Source organism: Eretmochelys imbricata, chromosome 1, assembly GCF_965152235.1.
Source record: "Eretmochelys imbricata isolate rEreImb1 chromosome 1, rEreImb1.hap1, whole genome shotgun sequence".
Taxonomy (NCBI): Eukaryota; Metazoa; Chordata; order Testudines; family Cheloniidae; genus Eretmochelys; species Eretmochelys imbricata.
In genome coordinates this window covers 43,475,791-43,488,331 of record NC_135572.1, presented here as the reverse complement: position 1 = coordinate 43,488,331, position 12,541 = coordinate 43,475,791, and the positions used below count along the sequence as shown (strand labels likewise).

General features: G+C 37.9%; 1 protein-coding gene across 1 annotated transcript in view; it reads right to left on the bottom strand.

Moving 5' to 3' along the window:
- Positions 1 to 12,541, bottom strand: part of SGCG (sarcoglycan gamma) — a 94,867-nt gene that overhangs the window by 25,338 nt on the left and 56,988 nt on the right. The window contains exon 5 of the mRNA XM_077806105.1: positions 4,050 to 4,122. Coding sequence (XP_077662231.1) covers positions 4,050 to 4,122 — 73 coding nt within the window. The remainder of the gene's footprint in view (positions 1 to 4,049; positions 4,123 to 12,541) is intronic.

The following is a 12,541-nucleotide window of genomic DNA, read 5'->3' as shown; positions in this document are numbered from 1 at the left end:
ACAGAATAATTCAAACTGCAATAATGAAGTACTTCATGTTTTTTTTAACCAACCTGAGAATGAAAGAGTACATAAGCATGAATATACACCAAGCAAATTAATGCCAGTGTTTATAAAAATTATACTTCAATGGAATTGTCTCACAATTAGAGAACAGAAATGCTATACAGCTACTGAGACACAACTGTAGAATTACTTTTCAGTTATGTAATTCATTCCACTGTGATTGGCTGGTGTTTCTAATTTGCATTATGACAGCAAATACTAATCCCTGTACTTTGATTAGTTGAGAGCCATTATTAGGCAGTTAGCAGGTAGGCATTTGTATTACTGCAATAATCAAACAATGATTTTACAAATCAGTCTCTCTGGTTAGCCGCTATACAGCTCTCTATGTGTTTCCCTCAGAATTCTTATCTATATGTCCATAAGAAACATGACTACTTTAGTTTCGGACCCTATCCCCACCCTATTACCCATTTAACTCATACAAGCATATAATTGGATTACAAAACAAAGTCATTTTACTGGGTGGGAAAGGGGCTAAGCCTTCATCATTGGGAAGGAAATACTAAGAAGAGTCCTGTGGGGGCCATATTTGTTGTGAACATTTACATGGAGAGTTCTGATAGCAGCAGCCAATCACAGCAGATAGATTTACAGTAACTAAATACAATGGGAGGGGTGATAAAATACTTCAGCATAATCATATCCTCAAGTTACTATAAAGTGTACAATTACTACATCTTAGGCTAATAAACATCTATTCCCTTGGTGCCTTTTAGCTTTAGATACAGACATTTTCTCAAAACAGGGAGCATCCTCAAGTTGTCATTTAAAGATTCAGAGGAATGTCCAACACAATATCTCTTGTTAAAAACAGGGCTAGAATTTGTCTGGGGAAATATTGAAACCTCTTCAGAATATCCTGAAGGCCATTAAGAATTCATAATCTGGAAAAATAACTCAATGGTTAATTTTATAGGAATTTCTCAGATACCTTGATAACATTTTATGTGTTCAATATACGTATAATAACACTTTGACAAAGGTTCAACTCTCTGGAATATTGAGAACATTATTATTACAGTTAATAATTATGGTGATATTAAAATCTAAGAAAAGCGTGGAGCTGTGTAGGTCATATGTTCTCAGCTCACTTGTGAGCGTGGATATAAAAGTCTTGGACAAAGTACTGGCAGAATGCCCAGAACTGATTGCACTAAAAGTGATTCACTCTGACCAATAGGATTTATGCTCAGAAGGTCTACTTGTATGGCTCTAAGACATCTATTTAAAGGCCAATATCAGATGAAAATTAGTTCTGACCTTAGATGTTAGGTAACTATCTTATTGCTGCCCAGAAGGTTGGATAAGCAGACACACAGATAAACTATACAGCAGGGAGAACATACAGAGTAGACAACCGTTATCCTAAAAACTGAAGCATCTCACACTCCAAAAATGCAAATGCCTAGCTCAGACGAATTATGTTGAGGTTTATAAAGGATTTGTATATCTAAATGTAAAAGGTGAAAAACTGTCTAAATATTACTTTAGTAGTAGAAAACTAAAAATAATTTATATCATAGGAAGTGAACAATATGCCTTACAATGACAACCTCTAAACATGAGCTGTATGTTATTTAGGGATATAACGTATAAAAGAAGTAGAACACCAAAGTATTATAAATTATAAAAGAAAAAAAGTATTGGCATCACAATGGAGAGAATGTTTGAATTCTGACTCTAACTTTAGGAAAACTAGGGCATCTGTTTCCATCTCAAGGTAGAATTTCTCTCTCTCAGCATTTGAAAGGCTAGAACTAACTACTTAAATGAAGAAGATTTTTGGTCTGTGTTATTGCAGCTTTTATCAGCTTTTGTCTAATTTGAAAGGTGGGATTAAAAACAGGTGATGTGCACTGTAACTCTCTACCACTTGTCCTTCTTACTAGGGGTATAAAAAAAGTGAACCCACACCTCTTTTTCCTTCCGAGTGAGACTTATGAATGCAGCCACTTAATCTGGAAAGGACTCCATTTGTATTGCTTCACATTCTAAAGCAAATGGGATAATGAAAAGACAGACACCAAGGCAAGAGTAATGGCACTGCCCTGTCTCCATTATTTATCAACAAGAAGATATGGTCTAACAAACTTGTCACTTCTTATCGAATAAATCAGTCTCTTTTGAAATTCAACACTAGGGTTACAAATCCAGGAGACTGTGTAATTGAGAAAGACATTTGTGTCAATATTGTTTGCTTTGATGCACTAAACCCTAATGACATACACAGAGAACAATGAAGGAGGTCTCAATGCATATGCTATAAATTGAAGGGTATGAACATTAAGTGCTTTGCAGTTAAAACACCCTTGACACACAGGGCCCAAAATACATTTGAGGCTGATGGTTTTTATTCAAGTCTCAGTACCTCTAGTACTACTTGCTACACCCTTAACCATTTAATATCACATTAGCCTGTGAGACAGCCTGCAGAATATAATCATTTGACCAGAAGAAGCACCAGGCGGATGAAGAACAGAATATTAAATTAGACTCTAAAAAGGCATTGTGATATTTGAGGTGAGGGAGTAAGTGATATAGCTTGGTCCCTACCAAGCTAATCTGATCAGGAGGTACAGATTTAAATTTGGAATAACTTGATGCCAAAACAATGAACAACAGAATTTATAAACTCAATCTATTATTATATAATTATAAAATTAATTATTTTAAATAAATAGACTTTGGAACAGTTTCTGATCCCACTAACTCAATATATTGAACATGGACAACTAGTTGGGATTTTAGTCATTCCACTTGAGCACTGGCAACTCAAGAGCTGAACCTGTGCTTTTAGTTGGCATGGCCAACTCACTAAACAGATACTGCAAAGGGTATGCTTATCCATGAAGGTCAGCTTTTCAGTACACTTCAAGTATCCTGAAGGCTTTTCTTCAAATGTAACTATCCAGTTTGGAATTTCAGCCAGTGACATGAAGAAAGGCCCATGAACCTTAAACATGTTCTCTTTTTTCCCCCACACCCAAAATAGTGATCAGGGTAAAGAAGGAGCCCAGGGAATAGAACCACAGAAGAGGGAGTCCCTCCTGAAGCAGCAGACTGGAAGTGAGTGAATGAGAGAGCTAGTGTGGGTGGGGGAGTTGTCTCTTTCCCTCTTACCCTGATCTTTGACATAGCTATTTAAAAATTAAATATAAGACTATCACATGCTGAATGTAGAGTGAATTTATCTCTTCACCACAATCCAAACACGATTTACTTTGGCTAAAATACCCTAAAATTCAGAGCACTGTGTGTGAAAGAACAATATCCCAGGATTAGGGAGATCTGGAACATGACAGGTGCAGAACACATTTAAAGTAATTTTCTCGCCAGAAAATACTCCTTAATGCTACAGAGCTGGACTTTTTTATGTTTAAGTGGCTAGTCATCCTTTCCTTGGGTTGTGTGGCTTGACTGAGAACCACCACATACATCCTTCAAAGTCTGCATTTCTGCAGAGGTTTTCTATTGGCTTGTGCCAGATACCACTGTGGAGGCCATTTTTCCCCTAGTACAAGATTTGTCCAAAAAAAATCTTAACTACATACCTATTGGTCAGTGATGAAGTATTTTTTTAACTTAATGCAGATAAACGACTTCTACTATACCGTAATAAAGAAAAATGTAAATGTTACTTTAAGTGTTCCAAATAAAGTCAAGTATAAGTTTAGATGAGGGAAATTAAAAGCTTTAAAGCACTATAGTACATTACTTTAATGATCATGAATATACTCATCATGAATATATACCAATGATCAATCTCAAAAATTCATCTCTATGTGAATCCTCAAAATAATAGAACATAAATAAGTCACAAAATAGGACGAAAAGGGAATAATATTACCAGCAATTACTGTAAATATTGTTGGGATGCCCTAATGGTCACATTTATGTTTACCTAAAAGAAAATGTGAATATCTGTAGATAATTATATTTTACATAAAAGACATATATATTTTTTATGCAGAAGTGCTTACCTAAGTGGTTTAAAAGCCTCTGCTCTGACAAGTGGTGTCTCTACAGAATGTTCAAAGAGGGCCCCTTCTGGCCCTGAAAGACAGGAAAATATATAATGGAAAATGTAAGAAAATTATACACTGATTTGCGCGCCATTACAGTATCATAAATTAGATTTCTATACATTAACATCAAGGCCGATATATTAACAATATGTTTAAAGTTCTGAGGCCAATACCAGAAGAAGAAGAAAAAGGCAAAGTGAAGAGTGCAAATACAAATCACCAAAATGAATACAAAATCCTCTTGAAATGTACAAATAAATTGTTGAGATAGTTACTACAGTGACCCCTTCATATTCAAACAGTAGGGTAAATGTGAGATTTGCATTAAAATTAATAGCAGCTGCATAACTGAAACCCCACAAGTCTTTTGAAAATATTTAAGTCTTGAACAATACCACAAAAACAAAGATATTCAGAGTTTGGACTGAAATTTCTTCTCAGGTATTGCATCATACTGTATGGTAACATCACCAATTATTTAGACTTCCCTGTCTTTAGACTAAATTGGTGAGTAAAGCACAGACTTTCAGCATTAAGAAAAAAAAGACAGGGAAACACCAATTTTGACCATAAAATGAACAATTTAAACCTTAGTGACAGACATTTATTATAACTTGTGAATGATAATCATAAAAGAATCATAACATGAGTTCAAGACAGTAATCCCTGAATATTAATCTCATATTTCTGCATTGCTCTAACAAAAACAATCTGGTAGCAGAGACAAAAAGGAAAGGTTACTCACCTTGTGTAGTAATTGGAGTTCTTAGAGATGTGTGTCCTTGTGGGTCACACTTTAGGTGGCAGTGGGTCCCGGTGCCGTTGATTGGAGATTTACGGAAGCAGTGTCCGCGCGGGTCGCATGTGTGCAGTAGGCATCTCATGGTGTCGTTGGTGCCATGTGTAGCACACGCAGAACCCGAGCCCTCCAGTTCCTTTTCTAGTCCGCAGAATCCTCACTGCGAACTCTGAAGTAGAAGGGAGGAGGGCAGATAGTGGAGCACCCACAGGGACACACATCTCGAAGAACTCCAGTTACTGCACAAGGACATGCCTTATCTATGCGAGAGATAATGGAGAGAGCATGCTTAAAGGTTAAGACAAAACTGGCTTAATAATGCTCTTTGGCTACAATTTGGTATAGCGCTGTATTATACTATTCTACAAATTCAGGTCAAAAATATATCCACAGTACTGCCACAGTCCACCTGAGATCAACAGATGCAGATGTCTGAACTGAAGGCCAAAGGCCATGCTGTGAAGAGATTACGTGATGCCAACAGACCCCAGTTGTCAGCAGGTTGAATTGAACCTGGGGCCTCTAGAGCTAAATGCATGAGCCTCTACTGCAGGAGCTAAAAGCCATAAGCCCATAGAGCAGATACATTCATCTCTCTCTACTTAGTCTTGGTGCCACTAGATGGGATGGAACACCACACCCAGGAGGTGTGTGGGTTACATACTTCCCCTAGCTGAGGAAGCGCATCCCGCGCTTTAGAGACTTCCCCTTTTAAATGCTGGATGAGCCCCTACTTGTAACGCTAACAGACCCCGGTTGTCAGCAGGTGGGATTGAACCTCGGGCTTCTGGAGCTTAGTGCATGAGCCTCTACTGCATGAGCTAAAAGCCATATGGCTGTTAGCTAAGGCTGTAGAGCAGACTCATCAATCTCTCTCTCTAAGTGGTCTCGGCACCTCTAGCTGGGACAGAACCCCACACCAAGGAGATGTGTGGGTTCATAAAAGAAAAGTAACAGCCCTTAATGCTTAATAGACTACAAAAGTTATGACATCACACTCCAAGCGGGTAACTATGAGGAAGGGGATTACTTTCCAAACAACTGGTGTAGGGTTATAACGATGTAAAAGGTCATTTTGTTTCCATGTAAATGCTGTAACTAACTGTTTTAATAGGTAAGTGAGTGTATGTTACTAATCATTGAACCTTTAAGCAGTGAAAAGATGTGTTGGGATGGCTGCAATGTGGTTTAAATCGCCAACCATGTGGTGTGTCAGCCAGCCTTAACGCTATAATGCTTGCTGTCAGGAGCACAGTAAGTACATAACAATATTCAAATGCGCCATGGCAGAAAGAGGAAAAAGAAAACCCTCAGGAGCTGAGTATCGTAAACAAAAGGCTGAGAAGGAAAAGGACCAGCAAAACAGCAGGTATCCTTCCTGAAATATCTTCTCTTTAATCCAAATAAAAATGGAAGCAGTTCACAGCATCCAGATGAAGGAATTTTACTTGGAGAGGAGGTTAGCTCACATCTGCATGGAAGCAGTTTGGAACATCAAGATGAAGGTATATTACTTTGAGATGAGGTTAGCTCACATCCACAAAAAAGCAGTTTGGAAACTCAAGATGATGGAAACCTATTTCTAGATGAAGGCAGCTCACAGCATCAGACTGATATGGAAGTGGAGAAAATGTATTCACCTTCAGAGACACATGCAGAAATTGAAGTAAATGAAGTAGAAGAAAGAAATGATGAGGAAATTACAAACAAGTTACAGTATAACCCATCCTCATGGCCCAGATGTGATGACAGTGTGCGGGAAAATTCTCATGGAACGTGGACACGAACAAGTTCATGAATTTCCCTTCCCTAAGGATGGAAAATTCTCTGCTCATCATTACAAGAGGAAACTCATTAATGGGGAAGAAATTCATCAAAACTGGTTACAATATTCAGTGTCGAAGGACTCTGTGTTTTGCTTTTGCTGCAAGTTGTTTCGAAATTAAGCAATTGGTACATCACTTACTGAAAATGGTTCAAAGGACTGGAAACACATATCTTCAATTCTCTCTTCACATGAAAGAAGTACAACATTTGGAATGTTTTCAAAATTGGAAAGAACTTGAATTACAATTGAAAAAAGGAAAAACTATTGATGAAGAAAATTTATGTGTGATGAAGGAAAAAGAAGACTATTGGCAACAAATATTAGAGCATCTGATTGCTTTAGTGAGAGTTCTCGGTGGGCAAAATTTAGCATTCCACAGCCACGGTAGAAATGAAAAATTATATGCTTCAGGTAATAGAAACTTTTTAAAATTTGTTGAATACCTAGCTTTGTTTGATCCAGTCATGAAGGAGTATCTACATAAAATAACTGATCATGAAACACAGGTTCATTACATAGGAAAAAATATGCAGAATGAACTAATTCAAATCCTTGCAAATGCCATTAAAAAGAAAGTTGTAGAAGCTGCCCATGCTGCAAAATATTTTTCGATAATACTGGACTGTACGCCAGATATAAGTCATGTTGAATAAATGACGATGATCTGTTTTGTGGATATGGAAAAGTCTGCATATGAAGATAATGTTGAAGTGCTCATAAAGGAACATTTTTTGGGTTTCGTACCACTGAAGGAGGCGACTGGAGCATTTATGATTGAAATTATTCTACAAGAGCTTGAAACAATGTCATTATCTGTTGAAAACTTACATGGCCAAGGCTATGATAATGGGAGTAATAGGAAGGGTAAAGACAATGGTGTGCAAAGGAGAATGATGGAAATCAGTCCTAGGGCGTTCTCTGAATTTGATTGTCAATGATGCTGCTAGATGCTGTTTGGAGGCAAGCAATTTCTTTGACCTGGTACAACGTGTTTGTGTGTTTTTCCTCAGGCTCAGCATGCTGTTGGGAGATTCTGACTCGTCATGTAAATTCTCTAACTGTGAAACCACTTAGTCAGATAAGATGGGAGAGTCGCATTGATGCTTTGAAGCCTCTTCGCTATGAACTTGGAAACATTTATGATGCCCTAATTGAAATTTCTGATACTACCTTTACGAGATCATCTGGCAATACAGCACGTTCAGATGCAGAAGCTCTTGCAAATGGCCTTTCCAAGTTCAAATTTGTGACTTCATTCATTTTGTGGTATAATTCCTTTTCAAGATTAACCTTACTAGTAAGCAGCTTCAGGAAAAGAACTTGAACATACATTCTGCTATTCAAAAACTGCAGCAAACTAAAAATATTCTGGAGGAATTCAGAAGCGATGAAGGGTTTGAAAGAACACCGGTAGATTCTCTCGAGCTTGCTGAAGAAATAGCCTTTCTAACAGAATTTGAACTGGAGCCAGTTTGCATTCGGCAAAAGAAACAGCAATTTTCGTATGAAGGATGAAACACCCATTCAGAACCCAAAAGAAAGGTCAAATTTCTACTTTGCAGTCCTTGATACTGCTATTCATTCGCTTGACGAAAGATTCAACAGATGCAGCAGCTAGAGTCAGTATTTGGCTTTCTATGTGATATCCACAGCTTGCAAAAGAAAACAGCAAAACAGATAAGAGAATTTTGTATAAAACTGGAGTCGGCATTGACTCATGAAAATTCAAAAGACGTTGATGCTACAGATTTGTGTAGTGAGCTTCAGGCTTTTTCAAGATGACTTAAGAAACATTCCACTCCTGAAGAAGTACTAAAGTTTGTTTGTGAAAATAAACAGACTGTTTTCCAAACATTTTTATTTCGCTACACATTCTCTTAACTTTGCCAGTTTCCATAGCTAGTGGGGAATGTAGCTTCTCAAAGTTAAAATTGATAAAAGCATATCTGCGTTCAACAATGGTGCAAGAGCAACGTGTTGGACTTGCCACAATGTCAATAGAGCATGAAATAGCTGGTAAACTGGATCTAAAAGAAATAGTGACTGAATTTTCAAAACTTAAAGCAAAAGAAGTCATGTTTTAAGAACACAGAGTGTTTTTTATTTGGAGTGTTTTGTAAATACAGGTTAAAGTTAAAGAGCTTTCTTATTTCTTTCTATATTGGATGTAGTGGTAAAGGCAGTTAAAGCAGGTTAGTGTAATAGATGATTTTGGATTTGTAATAAAAATTAACATTTTTAATGCATTTTTATTTGAAATTGGACTGAAATATCATCTAGCTGTCATGCACAAATCTATTCTGAAAATTTTGTGTCTCTATTTTATCTGATCTCAGAAACATTGGCTGGACAGATGGACGGACAAACCGAATAATTAAGCCTCTGTTTAAAAAAAAACACTTAAAAAATTAAAAGGAAAAAAGGGACAAAATGTTTCCCAGTTTACCAAAAACCTCAGCCTAGATCTGTCCGTGGGACTTGGGGATGGGGGGCACCGATTGCGTGGTTCGCCTAGGGTGCCAGTTGCTGGCAGCTAGTCTTGGGCCACCCCTGCTTAGCTGCATTCCTTATCCACTATCATATCCCAATATCCATATTTGGAATCAAGTACTGAGACTATTTTTGCTGTTGCCAGGTCAGGACATTTCTGCGCTTACAGGTTGATAGCAGTGAGCCTTTTTTAGTGCTTTGTTTAGGTTGCCAGCGTCTATGCAAATGCATCACTTTCCTGACTTCTCAACAGCTACTACACTGATTATCCAACTTGTTGACCCTCTGACTTTAGCGAAGTCTTTTTTTCCATATGTTTTCTATTTTTAGCCTTCTTTTTCCATTTGTTTTATTACTCCCATTATTTGTTTCTCTTAATGCAATGGCAGAGGAAGTGAGGCAGAAACATCATGGCAATCTTTTAACAGCTTTGCTCTTGGGTTGCCACAGAGGATTATCTGCTCTGGACATGTTTTTTGTTTTGCTTGTGTGTCTATTGTATGAATCACAGAGTCATAGAGTTTAGAGCCAGAAGGCATCATCAAATAATCTAATCTGACTTCCTGTATGTCACAGGCCACCAACACCTCCCAGCATGTACACACTAAACCCAATAACTGAAATTAGACCAAAGTATTAGAGCCCATAGGAAACTAGACTATTATGTGTCACATGGAGAAATTAGGATGGACTAAGGTGCACCAACATCTGAGGTCCCTGCAATGGCAGGGAAATTATTAAGTAAAATTATACTCCAATAATCCTGCCAAGTGACCCCCAGCAACCGACTGCAAAAAAAAAAAAAAAAAAAAAAATATCCAAGGTCACTGCCAATCTGACCTGAGGGAAAATTCTTTTCCAGTCCCATATACAGTGATCAGTTAGACTCTGAGCACACAAGCAAGAACAGCTAGCCAATCACCTGAAATAAAAGATCCTCAGTACCACCTCAGAGCACTAGTCCACCCTGTCCAGTCTCCCATTTCCATCCACGGCAATCTCTGATGCTTCAGAGGAAGGAGACCAAACCACACCCACCAGAATACACGGGGGGATACCTTCTTGACCCCTTCAGGTGGCTGACTGAATTCCTGTAGCATGAATAAATAATTTATCCTAGATTTAGTGTCACTAGGTTCATGCATGAATTCACTTGTTTTAGCTGTAAGTAGTAACTTCTGTGTTATCTGTACTACCTTAAATTTAGCTTATATACTTTGTCTTGGTATTCTGCTTGCAATTTACATTATCCTGGTGGGATTATGATCATGACATCGTATAATTATAATGTAGTTTTAGTTGGTTGCAATTTTGCTTCCTTCTCTTGCATAATAATGAGGAAGTCTTTGTTACCCAGCACATTCACTGATGCCCCACTATCTATTTGGCATTCAATTTCCTGTTTGTTTATGTGCTCCTACCTTGTCTTTGCATCTGGTGAGAGTTTGAGCATTACAAACCATTTACTTCTGCTATTTTGCATTACATTAATGTCATATACATGCAAAGGTTCATCCTGTAAGCCACTGCTTGCTTCCTCAATATGGTGCATTCTTCTTTTCTTTTCTGTTTGCAAGCAAGAACATGTTTCCTCTTGCCACAATTATTGCCATATGGAGGGCATTTTCCATTATTATATTTTTCTCCATAGTATCTACAGGTCTTCCTTTGCATTTTGTCTGTCTTCCCTGCTTTGTATTGGTGCACTTGTTTCTGCATTAATATTGGTGTGTTTTTCCTTGCATTTTCATGCTTTCCCTGTGCTACTTGGTAACTTATCTCTGTGTCTGCTCCACTTATACTTTGCATTTGGATGTAAGCTTGTTCACTCTGAAAAATAGCTCTTTTTGGCGATGCTAAATGTTGTCTGATTATCAGCTAGAACCACAGCCAACATTAGACAAAACTTTTAAGAGGTATTGCTGACTATCACCTTTCAGCATGGATATTGGCACTCTTTTCAAACCAAAAAACCCCAAACTGAGCAAAGCTGAAATGAAGGTTTTAGTATGTATCATTAATTTAAGAGGAAAATATGTAACTGAGAACTATGGTTTAACACACACACACACACACACACCCATCTGAAAGCCAGGAAATTAAAATGTAAGGTTACATTTCAAATACAAAAAACAAACTATTAACAGAAAACTATTCACCTCTCCATGCACTATCTATAACACTTATGCATTATTGCCTTGGAAACTCTATTGTGACATTGCATATTTATATGAGATTACAAGTATGTTTCATAAAGGGAAAAATGTTGGTGTAATATTCTTAGACGCCTGGAAGGCATTTGCTTGGTATTGCATGGTATTTTGATTAAGAAACTAGTACCATACAGTCAACATGACACACATTAAATGGATTAAAAACTGGCAAACTGATAAGTCTCAAAATGTGATTGTAAACAGGGAATAATCATTGAGTGGGGCTACTTCTAGTGGGGTCCCACAAGGATTGATTCTTGGCCCTATGTTATTTAACATTTTTAGTAAGAACCTGGAAAAAACAAAATCATTAATGATAAAGTTTGCCAGTGATACAAAGATCAGAAGAGTGGTATGAGGAATCATGGGCCTTGAACATGGGGTCACAGATCTCCAGGTAGTGCTCAGACCCTGGCCGCCACTCCATGGCTCACTCTAAACTACTATGGCAGGTATTTCTCCTTCTGTACATTGCTCCCTAAACTGCAGCACTGGGATGTAAGGGTGCAGCATGATCAAGAGAGGCCAGAAAGCACACTTTCTATAGCCCTGCATCCCAACCAGATTTTAGAGGGACTCCTAGGGATTCCACTGCAACCTCACCCCTCGAGTCATGGCAGCTCAAAAGCATTATTAGCAATACAACCACTGGTTTACTGCCCCAAGGTATGCACTATTGTTCCAGAGAGGGGAGTCTCGTGTGCCGATTCTTCACGGGTCATTTACACCAATGCAAAGGTGAGCACAAAGTGAGTGTAAAACCTATTTACACTTACTTTGCACTGGTATAAATGATTACACAAAGTGCAGGATAACAGAAGATCAGACCCAGAGAGCAAACTATTTGGATTCAGTATTGTCTCAGGCCAATTATCTGTCAAGCTCTGGAGTGGAGGTGAAACCTTCTGCATAGCTATATTTCTACCTGCACAGGGATCCACCTGTTTTTTTTCTCTGCATATTTGCTCCCCTCTGTAGCACAGAAGTGGGGGTCATTTGGACCTTAGTTTTGTTTTTTTGATCACCATGAGAATTGTCTGGCACTATAACTCTGACAGTACTAGGTCAAACATCTCAAGCTTGATGAGAAAAAGGTGATTTCAGGAGTTAGGCTGCT